This window comes from Delphinapterus leucas, chromosome 2, assembly GCF_059928025.1.
Source record: "Delphinapterus leucas isolate spDelLeu-1000000601 "Yukka" chromosome 2, BTC_Dleu_Yukka2, whole genome shotgun sequence".
NCBI lineage: Eukaryota > Metazoa > Chordata > Mammalia > Artiodactyla > Monodontidae > Delphinapterus > Delphinapterus leucas.
In genome coordinates this window covers 36233252-36256033 of record NC_143130.1, presented here as the reverse complement: position 1 = coordinate 36256033, position 22782 = coordinate 36233252, and the positions used below count along the sequence as shown (strand labels likewise).

The following is a 22782-nucleotide window of genomic DNA, read 5'->3' as shown; positions in this document are numbered from 1 at the left end:
ATATAGTATATGGATTTTGTTTTACTATATAATAAGCCGGTTCATTACTTTAGTTAAAATTTTTTCAATAGTTTGCCTATGAAAAGAATGCTGATTTTAACCAAGGAAACCATATACAAAATGTATATATCCAAAATTAAACTACGATTTCTTAGGACTTATTATTACCCAAACCCTTTAATTCACAAATGTCTTCCAAGTACTAGCGCACAAATATTTCAAATAAAAAAGAATTTTGCAGTAAGGCAAACATAAGTTCAAAATTAAAATCTGTGCTCAGGTTATATTATTTTACCTGTTCTTTATAAGGCAGAAATGTAGATGATGACTTAAAAAACAATAATTTATATTCATTTGGTCTTAGCCTTAAGTAAAGAAGTTTTGATTAAATGATTCTAGCTTCTGGCTTCAACACGAAGCAATGATGAGAAAGACTCTACACACAATTTTAAATGAACTAAGTAACAGCCTGCACTTTCATTCACCACGAAAACCTATACATTTAGGCATTAAGCTACATGAGAACTATCCTAGATGAGTACCATTAACACTTTACTTTTGCAAAGCTTATACTCAAAATCCTCATGATCCTTCTTACACAACTACTGAAACAAAAGCCACTTCATTTCCAGGAAAATCCTTTGACATAAAAATGCATAAAGAACTCAAATGAACTGGGGATGAACATCCCTTTCTCTGAGTCAAACTGTTACACCTCTCCTTCCTAATGGAGAAAGGCTTTTTCTACAGTCAGCTGTGGCTATATATAACTCACTCTTTCCTTCTACAACTGTCTTGGCTTCAAAAGTCATCCTAGATAAAAGAAGCAAGGTCCTCGTACAGCCCTCACTCCCTTACACCTTTTCCAAGACAGCTATATATATACTTGAATGAAGTGTGCCTCTATTTTAATAAGATAATAGAATTCTCTAACACAGCAAGTAAGAAGTAGTTCTTTTCAATGGGTAAAGATACTCCTATTCCTGTTTCCCTACCACTGATAATCACATTATGTAATGAGACATTTTCCTGATGTAAGTGTAGTAAAAGAAGTAAAATGTGAAAGCAGAAAAAGGTACTGGGTTCCCTGTGCTATTCAGGTGTATCTCAATTATGAATAGTGCTGTGTTTTACTTACCAGGTAAGAATTACTTACCAGGTGGGCTTATTCTACCATTACTACTATTCTGTCTTTGAAGATGTTCTTTATAACATACTGAACACATGCCATTTGTACGAGGGTTTCCATAAAATCCGCAGCCAGTGGAACAAAGCATAGGCACTTGGCTGTGATTAGTTTCTTGAGCCATGTTCCTCTGTTGCACACCTGAAATTTACACAGAATTAGCAAAGAACTCAGACACACACTACAATCATATATTATCCAAATTTGCTTTATATAATAAAGGAAAATACACTTATACTCTGCCCTAAACCACTCTGTGCAGCTGCCTCAACACATAGGCTGAGGTAGAGACAGAAAAAAATAAAGATCAAAAGGATACAAACTGAACTTTTATCTCTGACCCACTGTATACAAGTCGGTCTGTACTGGTTCAAAAAATGTTATGAACTAGAGAAGGGAATCTGTACTAAAGACTCCGCACCATCAGAATGTTAAGGAAAATCCTTTAAGTCTAGGTTCAGCTTGGACTCCTATTAATGAGAAATACAGTTTGCTATGTGTTGTATTATTAACTTTTAAGCATTTAAACTTTTGCTAAAAGTTCATGTTTTAACTTGCATAATGTTTTCTGTTTAAAAAGCATTGAACAGAATATCAATGCTGGTGAAGATGTGGAGAAATTGGCAGAACACTGGAAAAATGAGAAGTTGTGTCAATCTTTTTGAAAAGTTATGTGGCAACTCACCTTAAGAGCCTTGTAAAAAGATTGCCCTTTTGAACCAATCATTCTCGTTCAATAGAATAACTAGGGTATAATCAGGAGAAAATTATATATACATATGTATATATATATACATACACACACACACAAGGGATGTGTTTTACAGTATATTTATAATGCTGAGAAACTTAAAATAACTTAAATATCTAATATTAGGAGAATGGATTTTTTTCAGAAGTTAAGCAGTCATTAAAAATATTTTAGAATTCTTTTTGAAGGAGGAAATTGCTGATAATGAATGAAAAAGCACAATATGAAATGTATATACAATATGTTGCCAATTAGGACCCAAAAATGCATCTATTAACCATCAATAAGGATAAGAAAGAATATATCCAAGGATGGCAAAGCTCTGTGATTTTTTTTTTTTCTGATTTGTACCTTCTCTGTACTTTTAAAATCCTCTTAAATGAAGATACTACTTACGTAATTGGGAACAAAATATTTATTTATTTTTAGAGTATTTAAAACTTAAAAACTAACAGGCAGAGGAACTGTTTGGGAACCACACAGGCAATAATCAATTACAGCAGATGGAAGAACCCCATGTGCCATTTCTCCCATACAGCAAGTGGTTCTTTGGCATAAATAACATGAGAAGGTAATAAGAGGTTCTATCTCACTTTATTAAAAAACAAAACAAAAGCCTCCCAAATGAAATGAAGGTTCCTCCAAAATGCGTGTATGTGTATTTACAGATGAGTGTATGTTCAAAGGTCATACAGGACAAGACTAAGCAAAGGACACTGTTCTGCCACTGAAGTTTCCCTGAATTGATAAACATTCACTGTTTACCATTAACAGATTTTTTTTCTTCACCTAAATTATTTGAAAAGACAGTTGTAGAATGGGGGGAGGGTATTTAATGCAAATTTCAGAGCCAAGAGCAATAATGCATTTGACTCTACAAAACAAAGCAGGTTTAGCATTTGCCTTTAAAAAGAAAAACCTAAAACTGTTTAGAATCTTTAGATCTTTAGGCCTAGGAATATAAATAAAAGATCTTTAGGCCTAGGAATGTAATTTGGGATTTTGACAAACATCTTTTTTACTTCATGATGGCAAGTCATTTCAGAATCTAATCTTGGCTGCTCTGCTTTATATATTATGCTACTTTTAAAAACCCTCCCTTTCCTGTAGTTCTGTAAATACATATACAGTGTATCAAACTAAAAAAATCTATTAACAATGTTAGGATAGAAAAGCAAATGTCAAACATTTTGTTGATTTTGGGGGCCTATATTCATGAGGAATAGTGTGGTTGTCTGGTTTGGAACCAGGGTAATTGCTCAAAGTCATGGATGTAGCTAATAAGTGATGGAGCTGAGATTCGGTAGAAGTCCAAGCTCTAAATCAGTGGTTCTCAATGTTTGCTCCTTGGACCCCTGGGGAGGTCAAAACTGTTTTCATACTAATGCTAACTAGTTTGTCTTTTCCACCATGTTGACATGTGCATTTGCGGTACAAAAGCAATGGTGGGCAAAAACCTGGAGCTTCATTCATCAAGGAGCCAAACCATAACAGTGGCAGTGAAGTATACTACCTTCTATTCTTCATCACCACACTGTGACAATAAAATTATTAATTTTATTAAATCTTGAGCCTGAACACACACGTCTTGCTAATATTTTTTGTGACAAACTGGGAAGTACACATAAAGCATTCCTGCTGCATATAGAAAGTATGATGACTGAAGAAAAAGCACTTGTGCAATTGTCTGAGTTACAACCTAACCGAGTCACCTTTTTCACAGAACAAGTTTTTTATTTCAAAGAACGACTGACAAACTCTGGTTATTCAGACTTGAGTATGTGGCAGATATTTTCTCAAAAATGAAGTAAGAAGCCTGTCACTTCAAGAAAAATAACTAATACTATTTATTGCCGAGGACAACATTCAAATGAAAAAAAGCTTGACAAGTTTCTCCAATTTTTAGAGAGTCTTTGATAAGGTCAGTGGTTATATTAATGACATGTGAGTAGCTGGTACTACTATTGACATTTGGAAGGTCTGCATAAGTCAGTAAGCCAATATTTCCTAAGTGACCAATGTATGACAGTACAAAATTATTCATGAACAAAAGATTTATTCAAAGTGAAAGAACACTGGACTTTAGAGTTAACAGACAAAAGGTTTTTATATAGTATGAGATCCTACATTGCAACTATCCCTTTAAGAAACTACAAACTGTTACATTTTGGTGTAATATCAAAGAAGAGAAACCTCTATTATCTGAAAAGGTTATTAAAATACTCCTTCCTTTTCCAACTACATATCTGTATGACACCAGCTTTTCTTTTTAACATTGTAACAGAATGAATGCAGAGGCAACTATGAGAATCCTGCTGTTTGCTATTAAGCCAGACCTTAAAGAGATTTGCAAAAATGTGTAACAATGCCACATTTCTCACCAAACCATTTGGGCAGGGGGGAGGGAGAAATGGTTATTTTTCATAAAATATTTTTAAATAAATTAATAAATATTTTGTGATTTTTCTCACTTTAATTTGTAGCATGATAAAAATTTTCGCTAGATATGACAAACATAAATAAAAACTCTTCAACGTGCTCAATAATTTTAGAGAATACAAAGGTTCTGAAACCAAAAATTTTGAGAATCCACTGCTGTAAACCATCAATGCAGGCAGAATCACCTCAAGAAGGCAAACACTGATTCTCTGGGGAATGGGAGTACAAAAAAAAAACAAAAAACCCTTACTATTTATGTATAAAACACAGCTATACATATAATACATAAATAGATAACTATTATATATATGTGGAATTAAAATTTTATGGAGGTAGGAAGCCAATTAGGAAAAAACTGTTTTAAAAGGCTCCTGGGGATGGGGGGGAGGGCAATAAAGGAAAAAAGATTGAGAAACACCTTTTTTTTTTGGCTGCGCCGTGTAGCTTGTGGGATCTTAGTTCCCTTACCAGGGATGGAACCCGAGCAGTAAAAGCACCGAGTCCTAACCACTGGACTGCCAGGGAATTCTCGAGAAACACTGTTCTAAATCACCAACTATTCTATGCTACCTATAAATGACATTAAAATGATGTTATAAGAATTAAAGAACCTTCCCCACTGGTACTGATAAATCTTTCAGTATATATTGGCAATGTACAAGCATCCAGAGAAGATAAATATCTTATTTCTATAGAAACTCAAGTAAATATTCACAGATTAAAAGTACAATATGACCACCAAGTTTTTTATATCACAATTCCTGCTTCTGAATAGTAAGACTAAAATTTAAAACATGTAACACTAGCAATTTCCCCAAGCCAAACTGCCCTGCACAGTGGCAAACTAGCAATTATTTTCGTAAGTCAAGAGCTTTCTTATAAAAAGCTATTATCCTGCCAGATAAAAAGCACAAAAGATTTCACAGCTTACTTAAAAAGAAAAGAAAAAAAGAGAGAGAAAGAGAAAAAGGAAAAGAATCAGTGTTAGTTATTCATTTTTAGGCCACAAAATGTACCTTTCCATGAAGATTCAGGAAAAGACCAAAAGCCATAAAAGGGTATCTTAGTTTATCTTTATGTGTAGTGGCAAAGATGGGGTAGCTATGGAGAAACTGGAAATCTTGCATCCCCTTGCTACTGTACCTTTTTGGTAGGTAAACAATTTGGAGGGCCCATTAGCTTGGCATTCAGGAAAGAAAAAGAGGAAAGAGCATGAGAAGGCAGAACAATTCCTTAATTGCTCTATGTATTGTGGGATTAGAAAACTACAAATCCAAGGAGGTAAAGAATGAGATTACCAGACATACAGAGAAAAATGGATTAGCATGGTGTAATTAAAAAAAAAAATTACAAATTAAAGAGAATTCAGAAAATGTGATTTCTGACTCTTAACATTCATAATCAAACCTACAACTGACTGTCCTCCCAACCCCACTCGGATAGTACTTAGTTATTCAGAGCTTACTATGGGCCAAAAACTGTCTTTATTGTTTTATTTATATTATCTCATTTAATTCTCTCCAGAACCCTATGATGTTGGTATTACTGATATCCCCATTCTTAAACGAGGAAACTGATATTCAAAGAGACTGAATAACTTGCCCAAGGTCACATATCTAGTAAGCAATTAAGTCAATGTCCTTTTTTTTTGGATCTAAAAAAACAAAGAGAATGACTTTCAAAGTCCATCCTGTCCCTGCCAAACATAAATTCATGAGCATTCATGAATTCTTACTCTTTTCATTTAAAGATAATTTAAACTTTCATTCATTTATTCAACCTTAAGATATTATGCAGCTTTAATTAGCTTAACCAAGTTCTTGAGAAAATTTGTTTTTCCTTTAAGTCTTTTAACCTATAAATTCTCATTAGCATAAAAATTCAAGATCAAATATTTTAAGATTGCAAAGAAAATTCATTACCAATTATTCAAATTCTGACAAAAGGACAGCAATGAATGAATGCAACACAGACTCAATTATAACTGCAAATACATGGTAATTAAACTTATTTCCCTCTGCTTTATCCCCTAGAATTTTAAGTCACCAAGTTCCAATAATTTTCATTCTGAAATATCTCATGCTCTTTTCTTCTTTGCATCCCAACTGCACCCCAATTCTGACTTTATCACTTCACATCTGGGTTATTTTAACAGTTTTTTTCTTCTGTTTTACTGCCTCTCCTCACAATCCACTTATTTAAATTCTCCTAAAACACTCAGTTCTCATCATATTACTTCTGTTCTAGTTACTAAATAATTTCCCCAGAAAGGAGTACTAGACCTGGCATTCATGCTCTACATAATTTACCTTAACCAGCCCAATTTCCCTGGAAAGTAAGCTGAGTGAAAAGTGAACAGGCTTGGGGGTCAGATCCCAGTTTTGCCGTTTTAATTACCTATAAGAGCTTGGACGTGTTACTAAACTTCCCTAAGTTCAACTCCTTAAAAGTGTGCTCAGGTGCTTGCTTCAGCAGCACATATACTAAAATTGGAACGATACAGAGAAGATTAGCATGGCCCCTACACAAGGATGATACGCAAATATGTGAAGCGTTCCATGTTTTTTCAGCCATAAAAAGAAACGAAATTGAGTTATTTGTAGTGAGGTGGATGGACCTAGAGACTGTCATACAGAGTGAAGTCAGAAAGAGAAAAACAAATACCATATGCTAACACATATGTATGGAATCCAAAAAAGAAAAAAAAAAGGTTCTGAAGAACCTAGGGGCAGGACAGGAATAAAGATGCAGACGTAGAAAATGGACTTGAGGACACGGGGAGGGGGAAGGGTAAGCTGGGACGAAGTGAGAGAGTGGCATTGACATATATACACTACCAATTGTAAAACAGATAGCTAGTGGGAAGCAACAGCATAGCAGAGGGAGGGAAACCAGCTCTGTGCTTTGTGACCACCTAGAGGGGTGGGATAGGGAGGGTGGGAAGGAGACGCAAGAGGGAGAGGATATGGGGATATATGTATACGTATAGTTAATTCACTTTGTTATACAGCAGAAACTAACACACCATTGTAAAGCAATTATACTCCAATAAAGATGTAAAAAAAAAAGGTGTGCTCAGAACTTCCCTGGCGGCACAGTGGTTAAGAATCTGCCTGCCAGTGCACGGGACACAGGTTCGAACCCTGGTCTTGGAGGATCCCACATGCCCCGGAGCAACTAAACACACGTGCCACAACTACTGAGGCTGTGCTCTAGAGCCCACGAGCCACAACTACTGAAGCCTGGGCGCCTAGAGCCCGTGCTCTGCAACAAGAGAAGCCACCGCAATGAGAAGCCGGGGCACCACGACGAAGAGTAGCCCCCACTAGCTGCAACTAGAGAAAGTTGTACACAGCAACAAAGGCACAATACAGCCAAAACTAAATTAATTAATTATTTTTAAAAGTGTGCTCATATTTATTTAAGACAGTGTATATAGAAAGCTTCCATATAGTGCCTGGCACCTAGCAGAAACTCAGTAACTGCTCTAACTCTGCTCTGCTTAAAAGCAGAGGGTCCTTTTGCGCCTATCTGTTTGAAACAAATCATCCTCGTTGCTGGAAACAAGCTTCCAGCTCATACTGCTCTTTCCTTCGTAAATGCTGTCCGCTTCTTCACTCTGCCTATAACAATCTTATTAAGGAATCAGCTTACATTCTACTTCTTCTGGGTTCATTTCTGTTCACCTCGATCCTCCTCTGCTCTGTATTCCTACAGAAGCTGTCTGTACACCACCCTTTTGGGGCACTTAAGCTTACCATTACTCAAGTGCTTTACAGGTATACAAATCATTTCCCAGTTAAACAGTTTCTTCTTCAAATCCCCTTTATGCCTAATATGAATACTACAAAATATTTTGTTGAATAAACACATTTCATTATTGTTAGAAGTATTCACGTCAGGCAAAAAATGGTTATTTTCCATTGAAAAGGGGCGACAACAGATTGATGAAAAATGTTTCAGTCACAGTACTCATAATTTATATACTGAAACAGTCATTCAGCAAGAATGATCAGTAACCCAAGCCACTTACAAAAGGCATATATAATTTTTCATTTCATTGTTCTTCTCCCTGCTTCTGAAATAAATAGGGAGGATATATAATTTATAATGATGACTTAAATACAGAAGTTGTTAACTGGCAAACAAGTTAAATCTGACCCACAGGAATGTCTGGTAAGCCAGCACATATTAACTTTTAAAAATTAATTGTTAGCATTCAGAAATTGGGGAATGTCAAATAAAAATCCCAGGTTTCCAGCTTCTCTTGAAAAACAGCAAGACCTGACAACAGTGGACTGATGTTCCCAAAATTAAAACCAATCAGCTAGGACCCTTAGATAGAGCTCTTAGATAGAGCTTATACTCTCCAATTCAAGGCTACCTTCACTTTCAGTTACCTAATCTTAACCTATGATGATACCTATCATGTGGGCAACATACATATGTTCGGGAGGTCAAGAACCTTTGCAGAGATTACAAAATATCTAGGAAAGTTCATAAAGCAAATAGATCAGAAAGTATGACTCAATATAGAACAGTTGAGACGAATGCTACTCACTCTGATAAAAGTATAGGGACTTTGGATTAGGGTTCCTACTGCACTGAGGATGCTTTGTAGCTCTCTCTCTGTATAGCAGTCCCCAGTTCCCTATGTCAGGTTGTCTTTCCTGCTGTTTCTTGGGCTGAAAGACAAAAAGGCACGAGTCCAGCTAACATGAGAATAACATCTTTGAGGATACTATATATTCCTTCCCAGCAAATAATTCATCAATTTCAACATACTAGGTTATGTAAGGATAAGAGACTCCAAAGCTAATTCTAATATATACAAACCTCCCAGTTATTGATATAAGGAAAGTTTTCATTGGCTGGCATGATAAATCTCACAAAAAGAATCCACTGTAAGTGTTTCCAGTTGAAGAAGACAGGTTTCAGAAAAACTTTGATTGGCATTCCCATCATCTGACTCTAATTTGTCACATTCTGCCCAAAAATGTGTATATCAGTTGTTGGCAAACCTTTCGGTAAATGACCAGACAGTAAATATTTTAGGCTTCAGGACCATACAGCCTCTGTTACAACTACTCAATTCGGCTGTTGTCATGTAAAAGCAGCCACTGACAATATGTAAACAAATGAGCTATACTTATGGCCACCAAAATTTGAATTTCACAGAATTTTCACATTATAAAATGTCCCTCTTTTGATTTTTCCTCCCACCACTTAAAAATGCAAAAACCATTCTTGGCTCATGTGCTGAACAAAAACAGGTGATGAACCAAAAATCTGCCAACCTCTGGATTAAATAAGCAAATGACTTTAATGCAATCATCACTGAAGAAGATGTGGGGAGGCTAGGTAGACATGGGACTCAAGCACAGGTAATATTATTAACTGTGGGATTCTCTAATCCAAGCAATGTAAATTTAAAGTATTATTTGCTCTTGCTGAGCCTCATCTCTTATTTAAGTATATGTTCATCACCCAATAAGGGGAAAGAACTATGAAAGGCAATATTTCATCCAAATCTGTATCACCAGGTATAGTTTATACAGAGAGTTGTAGCTATGATGTGAAAAATGACAGTAATGTAATTGGTACAAACTGTCCTCTATTTTAGCACACAGTTTTCTATTCACCAAGGCTAAATAAAATCCGTGGTATCTTAATAATTATAAAATCATTCAATAACTGGACTGGGAAGACATCCATATTCCTGAAACTGATAGTTTCTGTCTGCCTGGTATGTTTCCTTCCTCTTTCAGATTAACAGAACCTCTCGTTCCTGCGGGAAGACCATTTCATTTGCTTTGGGTAGGCTTAACCCCTCCTCCTCAGGGCCAGACCTGTCTCAGTGATGGGCACGTGATCCAAGCCTGGGCATTATGACTCAATCTGAGCCAATCATTCATTCCTCCCTGGATTTTACTGGTGCTACTGGGAAAGAGGCAGACTTTGCTCTGAGATTACATTGAAGACAATACAATGTAAACATGGTGCTGCTGGTGGCCCTCTCTGCTACAATGGAGAAAGAGTCCGCATAATTAATTAAAATAAGGTAAGCAAAGCCAAAATGGGTAGGAAGGAGACAGCCAAGACAAAGGCTTACTGAGGACAGCTCCACCCCTCAGACTTCCTCAGAATTATGTGAACAAATTCTCATTTTGCTTTAGTTTGCTTTGGGCTTCTGTCACTTGCAATTCAAAGTCCTTACAAATGTTATAATCAAGTTGCTCTACTAAAACTTTCAAACAGAACAGAATAATCAATGCATATCAAAATGAAAGATACTCCATTAGTTCAACTGAGATGTCCTATAGTAAAGAAACCTACAAAAGTAACCAACAACTCCCATTCTTTTCTTCTTTAAACATATACAAGTCCCAAGTGTAAAGCTTAAATTTTCACAAATTGTACACAACTGGGTAACTAAGCACCCCAATCAAGAAACAGATTATCGGGCTTCCCTGGTGGCGCAGTGGTTGAGAGTCCACCTGCCGATGCAGGGGACACGGGTTCGTGCCCCGGTCTGGGAAGATCCCACATGCCGCGGAGCGGCTAGGCCCGTGAGCCATGGCCGCTGAGCCTGCGCGTCCGGAGCCTGTGCTCCGCAACGGGAGAGGCCACAACAGTGAGAGGCCCGCGTACCGCAATAAAAAAAAAAAAAGAAACAGATTATCATCAGTACCCCTCAAAAGCTTCCTCATGCTCTTTTCCAAATATTATCCTTTCCCCAAGGATAACCATTATGCTGACTTCTAATACTCTAGATTAGCTTTTCCTATTCTTGAACTTTTAATAAATGGAATTATACAGTGTACACACATTGTGTCTGGCTTCTCTCAAATTGTTTTTGAGATTCAACCATGCTAATGTGTCTAACCACAGTCCATTCCTTCTCTTTGCTATCTAGTATATTACACTGTATGAATAAACCACTATCTATTCTAGTGATGACAGGGATTTGGGAACTTTCCAGCTTATGACTATGACAAATATTGCTGTTATGAACATTATTTTATGTGTTTTTTGACTAACATACATACACATTTCTGCTCAGTATATACCTAGGAGGGGACACGTTGGGTCATAGGGTATATGTATGTTCACCTTTAAGCAGATACTACCAGTTCCCAAAGCGGGTTATACAAATTTACACACTCCTGGCAACGTTAGAGCCCCTGGCAAAGTATGAGCATTCCGGTTACTCCATACCTCACCAATACTTAGTACTGCCTGCTATACTGGGCAAAATGGTAGCCCCAAAGACATGTCTATGTGCTAATCTCTGCAACCTCTGAATACTATCTTATATGGCAAAAGATGATTAAGTTAAGGATCTTAAGAAGAGGAGCTAGTCTGGATTGTTCGGTTGGGCTTAAGATGCAATCACATGTATACTTATAAGAGAAAGGCAGAGAGAGTTTTGAGAGACAGAGGAGAAGGTGATGTGAAGACAAAGGCAGAGACTGGAGTGATGTGGCCACTAGCCAAAGAATGCACGCAGCCACTAGAATCTGGCAGCAAGAAATGTATTCTCTCCTAGAGCTTGTACAGAGCATGGCACTGCCAACCCCTTGATTTTGAACTTCTGGCCTCCAGAACTGTGAGAGAATAAATTTTTGTTGTTTTTAAGCTCCCTAGTTTGTATTAATTTGTAATTGCAGCCCTAAGAAATTAATACATCTGCCTTTCTATTTTAAATATTCTTAAAATCCTCTTTTGTTAAGTGTCTAAGTTTTCTGTGCATTTTTTTCTGTTGGATTGCCTTTTGCTTACTTTACCTTCCACGATGGTTTGTCTTTCCATTTTTAATGGTGTCTTGAAACCAAAATTCACCTTAATATGATTTTGTTAACAATTATCTTTTATAGTTAGCTATTTTAAAAATCTTTGCCTACTCCAAGGTCACGAAGATGCTCTCTATTTTCCTATTAATTTTATTATTTTACCTTTCACATTTAGATCTGTAATCCATCTGGAGTTGATTTTTTGTCTGGAATAAGGTAGGGATTAAGATTCATGTTTTTCTCCATATGGTTATCTAATTAACCCAAATCCATTTATTGAAAAGGCTGTCCTCTCTCTACTGCACTGCAGTCTCATTCTTGTCCATACATGGGTTATCATACATGTAATGCGGGTCTTTTCCTAGACTCTCAATTCTATCCCACTGGTCTATTTTGTCTATCCTGTTTCAAGTTATTATAGATTTTGGATAGCTGGTATCAGTTTTATTCTTCCTCAAGATTGTGTTGCTTATTCTTGGCAGTTTCCATATCCATACAAATTTTAGATTCAGTTTGTCAATTTCTATGGGGGGGGGGACCTGTTAGGGTTGTGCTGAATCTACAGATGTACAAACACAGCAGACTCTTAAATTTATTTAGGTCTTCTTTAAGTTCCCCATAATGTTTTGACAGTGTTCATGCAGGTCTTGCATATTTCTTGTAGATATTCCTAGGTATTTAATTTGTTAAAAGGCAATACATGGTATCTTTTTAAAATTTCATTTTCTATTTGTTAACAGCCTCCAAGGTGGCCCCCAATGATCCCCATGCCTCCTGATATTCTGGCCCTTTGTAGTCCCCTCCCACATTTTATCAGTGTTGGTCTGGATAACCAACAGAATATTGTGGAAGTGTTGGTTTGTCATTTCTGAGTCTAGTCATAAAAGACACTGTACATTATGGCTACTGCCTTGCTCTCTCTCTCTCGTAGATCACTCACTCCAGGGAAGGCGGCTACCACTGTCATAAGGACAGCCCCACTTGCTGAGTAACTGAGGTCTCTGGCCAAAAGGTGTATGAGTGAACTTGGAAACAAATCCTTCAGCCCTGGTTAAGAGTTTGGATGACCGCAACCTTGGCTAATCTCTGGGCTGCAACCTCATGAGAGACTCTGAGCCAAAAATATACAGCTAAGCTACGTCTATATTCCTGACAGAAACTGTGTGAGACAATAAGTGTGCATTGTTTTAAACCATGAAGTTTTTGGAATAATTTGCCATATAGCAATTGATAACTAATATAGTTACTGGTATATAGGTCTCCTTGCTTCTGTTCTTATCTTCCTATGGTGTATTTTCAATACAGCAGCCAGTGATTATGTTAAAATCTAAAGCAGATCACACTTCTTGCTTACTCAAAATCCTTCAATTCACCAAGTAAAAGCCAAACTCCTTACCATGACTTAAAGGCTCTTTTATAATCTGTTCCCCCATTACCTGACCTCCTCTCCCACTCCTCCCTGATCATATACAGATATGCCAGCTATGCTCCTGTCATAAGGCCTTTGTAACTGCTGTAACTTCTACCCTCCAGAAGTCACTACAACTAGGTCCCCTCATCTCCTTCAGGACCTTTGCTCAAATGTCATCTTCTGAGAGAGGGCTTCCTTTACCCCATTTAAAATTGCAACCAGCATCCTTTATTACCCTTTCCAGTTTTATTTTTCTTCAATGCCTTTGATCTTAATTTACTATTAAATTACACTTATCTCTCGTCCCTTTACTAAAATGTCACCTCTGTAACAGCAGATTCTGTCCATTTTATTCACTGATGCTTAAAATAATGCCTGGCACATGGTAGACATTCAATATTTGTTGAATGCATGAATGAAACTGTGCTGGCAAGGTAGCAGCAGCCTTGTACTACAACCTGTAGTAACCAAGTATTTACCACAAGGCAAACAGGCTGCAATAGGCTCTTTTTAAAGAAACTGAATTTGCTGTTTGAGAAAAGATCTAGATTTGCCAGCAGGGCCCAATACATATGTTATACAGTTTGTACACTGAACAAAGATGCTTAGCCTCACACTCTAAGCTTTGGGGTATCTTTTCTAATTCATTTCACTCAGAGAGAGGTTCATTTAGCAATTTGCTTAGGTTGGCATACCAAACCTAGTAGTTTTATAATTAAAGTTGTCAATTTTATGTTCTCAAGCCGACCTAGGTTCCATATTGCATACCTTAAAGAATTAGCTACTATCTGCACAAGGCAACCCAATACCTGTTTTTGCAAAATGGGGACCCACTCAAATTTTCCCATTGGTTTCCACATTCATGGGCTTTCATTCACTTTTCTTCTCCAAAAGACTAAAAAAATAAGCTCTATGTATGCAAGATCCACATGTATGAACCTTCTTTTTATTTCTTCTTCTCTGACCTTAAACCTCATAATTCAACACGCATGGCTTTGTGCTTCACCTCCCTGTCCCCAGCCTCTTTAAGAAATCTCTTCTCCTAAGGCAAATCTCCAACTTAGTTTCCAATACTTGTAAATCAATGTTTCTCCCTGATTTCTTCCATTGTATGGTCAATCTCTAAATTTAAATCTCTCCTGTTCTTCTGAAACTTTGTATAACACTTTTTATACAAATAATCAGATTTACCATTTGGTTTTATTTAATAATATTTATATAGTGCTTTATGTGCCAAGCACTGTTCTAAGCACGTTTATAAACCTCAACTCCTTTATCCTCATAACAAACCTAGGCAATAGGTATTATCACCATATCACAGACAAGCATGGGGAGGTTAAAGTAAATTGCTTAAAGTCATACAGCTAGTAGTAAGTGATGGAACTAATAGTCAACCTTAGCAGTCTGGCTGGAGTCCATGCCCTAGGTCAGTAATTCTCAAAGCTTATCTGTGGACCCCCTGGGGATCCGATCCCTGAAATCCTCTCAGAGGCCCAGGGGGTCAAAACTATTTTCATAAAAACAAGAACTTGTTATTTGCCTTTTCACTGTGTCGACTGGCAGCGTAAAAGCAAGGGAAGGTAAAACAAGCTGGAGCCTTGGCTTCATGCACCAAACTGTACTAGCAGTCAGCAGCCACTGTATTCTTCATCACCATACTCTTACCTTCTTCCCCCCCAAAAAGCACCACTTATGAATATTCTTGATTAAACAATAAAAGTACTAATTTTATTAAATCTTGAAACTAATTATACTTCATTGTATTCTTCCTCTTTGACCTATTCTGGGATACTGGTACTGCACAGTAAAGTCTTCCTCATTCTAGTTTCCTACCCACATACCCCAAATTGAAGTCTACCCTTGGACAGAATCTGGGCATACGGCTCTTAGTTTCTCATTTCAGGGAAAGGCCTACGAAGGACACATATCCCACAAACTCAGAGTTATGAGAGCTATTTATAGTAATCAACATCGAATTTCAATATGAATTGAAATATGAACGATGAACAATATAGTCTGTAAAGACAATACAAAAAGAGAAAAACCAAATAAAATACACAAAATGATTATTTAGTTTTTTCAGGGTTGTATCCCCAACACTGTATATTACGAGTTGGTAAACTTTTTCTCTAAAGGGCCTGATAAGTAAATAATTTAGGCTTTGTGTGCCATATAGTCTGTGGTAACTACTCAACTCCACTTTAGTTGTGAGAAAGAAGCCACAAATATTGTGTTGGCCAAAAAGTTCGTTCGGGTTTTTCCATAACATCTTACAGTCATAAATCCAAGACTCCTTCTTTACCCACAGCTCACAAAGGGCAGGTACATAAAAGGTGTGCTTTGTCTCACAGACAGTGATCACCTGTTAGGAGATCTCTTAATCTTACTTCCTACCGAGCTGATTTCTTGATTACAAGTATGAGGGAAAGGTTTCTAACATCCTCCTACCAAAGTTTATAAAAGGATACATTGATTAGTAAGTGCTTATACCTACTACTTATAATTATGGGGCAGGATAAAGTAAGTACGGTATCTTATCAGGGGAGAGAATCCTGTGTGTCTGGAATACAGGATGGACTAATCCTAGAAACAGTAAGGCATATAGTGAAGGCTTTGTATCCACGCTAAGGTGTCTGAATTTAAACCTATAAGCATCACCCTATAATGGGAAGGAGGGTTTAACAAGTGCTGTCCACTAAACACATCACTATGATTTTTTATATACTTCATGGTGTGTTGAAAAGGATTTAAGGTGACTTTTAAAATGCATGCTATATGACATTAGACAGAAGCAAAAATGGTCAATCCAAGACAAAGTGGTAGAAAAAATGAGGGGTCAGGTATATTGTCAAAACAAAACGCATGCCCATAGGGCTTTTTTGCTAATTAGAAGCCATTCAGCTGACTCTACTCTTCCTAACAGCCAATGCAAAGGATATGACTAGTTAAGAGGTACAATATTCAAAAGAAAAATGAAATCAATCACTCAGAAATACAATTAACCTTGACTCAGATAACATAAGAGTGAGTATTTCACATATAGTTTATAAGGAGAACACAATGTGATATGTGGTATGGTCAACAATATCTGTAAAGTAAAATACAAGTTTCTGGGGTTGTTTATTAGTACCACCTTTCAAGATAAACCAGTATCATGGTCAACTTCAGTTAACAGCCAGTCTACAAGCAGCCAGAGTCAAAAATAAAATCTTAAAACATCTAAGGGTGTGTATGGGATTATGCATGCTTATCCATTCAGGCAATCATTCACTAAATTAATTTCTCATAAGTGTGCTTTTACTTCTTATAACTATGCATTCTATCAATGATTGCCAAGGCAGAGGGCACAGGTGAGGAGAAAACTGAGATGGTAGACTGGGTTGAACATTTCTGCTTCAAGAACAGTTCCTTTTTACTATTTTTAAATACCAGGTTTCTGTAAAAGACTTCATTTGAACAAAGGGTTCAAATGGCTAAAACAAATACAGAAAAACTATTCTAAGCTCCTGATTAAAAACATACAATGCTCAACAGTAAGCCAATCTAAGGTTAATAGAATATCATGAACAGTTTAGGGCATAACTACCAGCCCAGTCAGACAGCCACTCCACCTCTGAATTAAATGCTCTGAGTGAGGTATCCATAGGTCATCATTTAATCTTAAGTTCTCCAAACCTTCTCCCTAAATTAAAAAATCAGATTAGAAAAGTACATACTTCGATATGCATTAGTAAGTACTCACTGAAAACATTAGCTGTTATGTACTAGACCCTGTGCTAAGCACTTCAGATGAACTGTCTCATTTAGTTTCACCATATCTATATGAGGAAGGTAATATTATCAGCCCCCTCCCTGCTTCCTAATCAGTTAAAGAAATTGCAGTTAGACTTGCCAACTATTGACTCCTTGTTAACATTCCCTTTTAATACAACCTGTACTACCTACAGGTCTTAACTCTTGTTGCTCCATTGGTACCATGGGATAATATCTCCAGAAAAGTTATGTAGACATGGGTGAAAAACGGACCCAATGAACCAATCTGAAAAGGTTGGAGTGGAGAAGAGGAAGAACACCAAACACATAGAAAGGTACCAAAGCTGTAAACTTCTTGCCAATTCCACAAGATTTTCACATATCTTTTAAAATAATCTCCCCCTTTCCCATTTTCAGTTAGAATGGGTATCTGTTCAGATGTGTTCAGGCCCCTGATTAGATTCCAGTAAACAGCAAGTTCTTACAGAACATAAAGCCGTGTTTCTACTTCTTGCTACAACCTCCCCCCACAACACCCACCATGTTTCTAAACACACAGTGAGAGTGATGGTCAGTGCTGAAACTCAGACTACTTTTAGGCTTTAGTAGGATCATCCCCAACACAGGAGATTCTCTTACAATAAAACCACTGACACCTAATCCTTCCTGAAAGACTTAATGCACCATCCATAACACTACCAGTGCTTCTAGATTAGAAAGCACTCTACCAGCATCTAAATGTAAAAAAATGGCTCACTTTAATCCAAGAAGCAGTCACTACTGACAGAACTCAAAACCTGCAACACCACTTAATTCACCCATCCATGCCTTTATTTTAAAATAACATTACAATGACTTTGCTGAATCTGGTAAAAATCACTTTACCTAAAACCCAAAGAAAATATACCTAACTTTCACCAACATTCTTTAAGACATATTTTTGCTTCCTTTCCTCCTCTTTTGTGGAGTTACATCTGACGCAAGACCAATCTTTCATGTTCCAGACAAATACAGCTGTGTGTCATCAAGAAATGTCATGTTCAGGGACTTCGCTGGTGGCGCAGCAGTTAGAATCCGCCTGCCAATGCAGGGGACACTGGTTCCATCCCTGGTCCGGGAAGATCCCACATGCCGAGGAGCAACTAAGTCTGTGCACCACAACTACTGAGCCCGCATGCCACCACTACTGAGCCTGTGTGCCTACAGCCTATGCTCCACAACAAGAGAAGCCACTGCGGTGAGAAGCCCGTGAACTACAACAAAGACCCAACACAGCCAAATAAATAAATTTTTAAAAAATTATTAATTATAATTTAAGTTATTAAATTATTTCCAAGAACAATTTTCTATATTAATATCTAACATCATATTCCCAAAATACATTTTCATGACTGTTTGGTTAAAGTATTAATTTTAAAAGGCTGAAATCAACTGCAAAATAAAGGGATCTAAAGAATTATATTCTTTTGCTTCACAGGAATGGAATAATGATGAAAAAAGATGCATGGTTATTAAGTGATATTCTCAAAAATATTTTATAAATAAAAATCTACCACCCACTCTACCCTCAACATGGCACCCACCAGAAAAAAATAGACCCTAAAAAAATCTCATCACACTGATGTGTTATCTTTAAGCACTTTAGATTTAAAAAATTTTAAATTATTATGCCTAATTACATAGGGTTACAGGCTTAAGTCTACTCACACAGTTGAGGTTGATGAGCAAACAGCTGTCCTGTATCTTGAGACAGACATTAGCTTCCTGCCTTCCCTACCCTCATAAGCAGCTAAACTTTGAGTTTTATGCAAGAAAACATTTTAAAGCCTTCAGTGTTTTACTGCAGCAGACTTCAGATTCATTCTTGTAACACATTTAACATGAAACAGAGTTGAGACAGTTCAAACTGACTATGTACATTTTAATTGTCTAAACTTTTAAGGAGTGCTTTCACTATTATAGCTATATAAAAAGGGCTGCTATGTAAAATTAAGAAAAACATTTCATTTGCTATCTGACACCAATGTATAATTTGACAATATGTAACTTTAACATATAGATTTTTCTTCACCTGGCCACAGGCTAGGTAAGGAAGAATTACTTTTTATAATCATTTGTACCCAAAGTAAGCAAAACTAGGTATTTTTCTTTTTTTCTAAAGTTTAACTAATTTCTTTAGCATAAAGAGCCACCAATTAAAGAACAACTTTTACAAGGAGATAGCGGGGTGCCCTCAGTGTCCCAAGAATATCCTTTGGGACCCTCCTGACTGGGGAGAAAGAGACTCTTGGTCCCGTTGTGACAGAAAGAGGAGCCATATTTCTAACATTTACAATGAAGGGTTACACCACATTTCCCCACAGATTAAAATTTCTATAGTATAATTATTGCGACAGGTTACTCGAGTGTTATAGAAAGCTTGTCTGGAAAATAAAACTGCGTTCAATCAATATGTCCTAAAATAGCTAGATAACTTTTTCCCCCATAAAGGTATATTATTAACCCCAATTTCTATAGTAAATTTTAGGAAAAGTTTTAGGATTTTACAGAGTAAATTTACTATTTATATTAACAACATGGCTTTAAAACATCACGAGAAATAGATAGCATCCAAACACTCAAAATTCACTGGCTAATTTTTAAAGTTTTACTTAATGCTGAAAATTGACTGTGTATTTGCTATGCCATAAAAGATGGACAAAGGTTTTAGGATTCATTCAAAATAACTCAAATGTTTCTTTATAGGGCTTCCCTGGTGGCGCAGTGGTTGAGAGTCCGCCTGCCGATGCAGGGGACACGGGTTCGTGCCCCGGTCCAGGAAGATCCCACATGCCGCAGAGCGGCTGGGCCCGTGAGCTGTGGCCGCTGAGCCTGCACATCCGGAGCCTGTGCTCCGCAACGGGATAGGCCACAACAGTGAGAGGCCCACGTACCGCAAAAAAAAAAAAAGTTTCTTTATAATCTACTTATACTGTACATATAAATAATTTAAAAAATAACTCAAAGCTTTATAAAAGTTGTAACTGATAGAATAATTTTCACTTGTTAAAATATTTGTTCAACAGTCTAACTGTGCTTCAGTATAACTTATTAAAACTTTCTGGGCTTCCCTGGTGGCGCAGTGGTTGAGAGTCCGCCTGCCGACACAGGAGACACGGGTTCGTGCCCTGGTCTGGGAGGATCCCACATACCGCGGAGCGGCTGGGCCCGTGAGCCATGGCCGCTGAGCCTGTGCGTCCGGAGCCTGTGCTCCACAACAGGAGAGGGAGGCCACAACAGTGAGAGGCCCGCGTACCACAAAAAAAAAAAACAAAAAAAACCCCCAAAAGATCAAAGTTGGTATCACTGAAAACAGGACAAATGGACATATGCCTCCTGATGTGATGCCCTGAGAAGCACATAGCAGTAATGTAGCATTCCTGCCCAAACTACTGTATTTCCTAAATTTCATCACAAGGACACATGACAGAAACCCAGATTGAGGGATATTCTATAAATAAATGGTCTGTCACTCTTCAAAAGTGTCAATGTCATAAAAGACAAAGAAAGGTTAAGGAAATGGTTCTGATTAAAGGAAAATAGAGACATGACAACTAAACACAATGAATGATTGTGGGTTGGATCCTAGACTGGGAAAAAAATTATTAAAGAACATTATTGAGGAAACTAGAGAAATCTGAATGTGGGCTGTATATTAGAGAATTGTATTGTATCAGTGTTAAATTTCCTTGATATGATAACTGGAATGTCCTTGAAAATATAAGAATGCTGTTTTTAGAAAATATATGTCTAAGTACTATATGGTAAAGGGACAAGATGCATGCAACTTATTCTCAGTTAGGGAAAAAAATAATATAACAGAATGATAGCACAAATGTAGCAAAATGTTAACAATGAGTGAATCTTGCCGGGGGTATATGGGAATTATTTGTATTATTAATGCAACTTCCTATAAATTTGAGATTATTTCAAAATAAGACCTAAGAAAAATAAATATTTGGACCTGATGTTCTAAGGATTTCAACCAAATACCTAACAATAACAAGTGAACTATTATTTCCTATCTCATCTCCATACACTCAAACTCTAATTCAATGGCAATCTAAACTGATTTGTGATTATCCATTTTAATCAACTGTAAGAAATAGTGCTCTCATTGAAAACATCAGATGTGAATGCTTATGAGTCAAGTGAATGCCTCCTCTCAACCTTCTTATTCTATTGCAGTTAAAGAGACAAACTTCTCCAATAAAGCAGGGCTATTCCTCAATTGGATATGCAGTAGCAGGTGTGTCCTTGTTAAAAACTCCAAATTAAGTTAATTTCTAGTTATGCCAGGTAGCAAAGCAATACCAAAGCAAGAGTTAGTGAGTGATCAATAATATACAAGGGAAATACTAAAACAAACGTCCCACCCAAACAAACTCTGTAATGCCAATAAGAAGCCAGCAAAGCACACACTGACCTACAGAGCACCTGGAAAAGACAAGATAACAAAATGTTTATCACTGAGAGGTCAAAACACAAATGGATAAAACACAAACATTTCGTTGGCATAAAACCACAAAATAAATTAAAGGAGAGGGAGGAAAGAGGTGGGAAAAAAGAAGAGAAAATGAATAAAATAAAATGTGCAAGAAAGGAGAAAATCCTCACTATCACCTCACTAATTTCATGTTCTCCTTCCTCTCCAATGGCTTAACCTATTTTCCCTCATTTTAACTTATTTTGGATTGTCTTTTACCTACTATAAGAGCCAGTCTTTGTAAGACTGCGACAGCTGTTAAGAGCACAGCTTTGACTATACTGTAATTATTTGCAGCCTATGCCCGTACTCCTTTTTGTTTTACTTGTCAGGAGGCTCAGAACAGCAGTCTCTCTAGTAGGAAATCTCACAAACAATCCACCTTGTAAAGGAGCAGAACAGAACAACACGTCACTTAGCTCACAGTCTAACAGAGACAGAGGCAGGAATTGGAGGGGTAGATAGCCAGCAAAACTGAAGGGTCAGGACAAAGCTGACCTGGGACAAAGGGCTGAATTTTAGTCTCCTATACTAATCTGGATATACCCTCTTATCAGGTATGAGCAACGTTAACTGGTACAATATTTACTGGTACTTTAGCTAATTCCAGGTCTGGAACAGTGTTACTGAGCCGTGTGGCCTTCTTTCAGGCAGGCTCTATATCAGATTAATCTTTGTAACTCAACAGCACCAAACATTACCTTGTTAAAAAAAAGGCATTTTAATAAGTACTTGTAGAATGCCCAACTGCAAAACAGGCAAAATTATTTTATTCCACTCCCTGCCTTCTCTCCCTTTTTCTCAGGTAGCATGTGTCAAATACTCTACCCTACCCAATCTACCTGCTAAGTCTCCAAATTTTTCCTCTGACCTCAATTCAAACTCCATTTCCCTAAATGCTGCAGTAAATGCTGTTATAATAAA

The 22782-nt window shown here is 37.1% G+C and overlaps 1 protein-coding gene and 1 non-coding gene across 2 annotated transcripts in view; one reads left to right on the top strand and one right to left on the bottom strand.

Moving 5' to 3' along the window:
• Nucleotides 1-22782, bottom strand: part of ZFAND6 (zinc finger AN1-type containing 6) — a 75868-nt gene that overhangs the window by 15640 nt on the left and 37446 nt on the right. Inside the window, 2 exon segments of the mRNA XM_089906684.1 lie at nt 1157-1327; nt 8938-9061. Coding sequence (XP_089762810.1) covers nt 1157-1310 — 154 coding nt within the window. The 5' untranslated portion in view covers nt 1311-1327; nt 8938-9061.
• On the top strand, nt 6836-6942 carry LOC115803970 (U6 spliceosomal RNA). Its single transcript, XR_004024774.1, has one exon. It is a non-coding gene; the product is annotated as a U6 spliceosomal RNA (small nuclear RNA).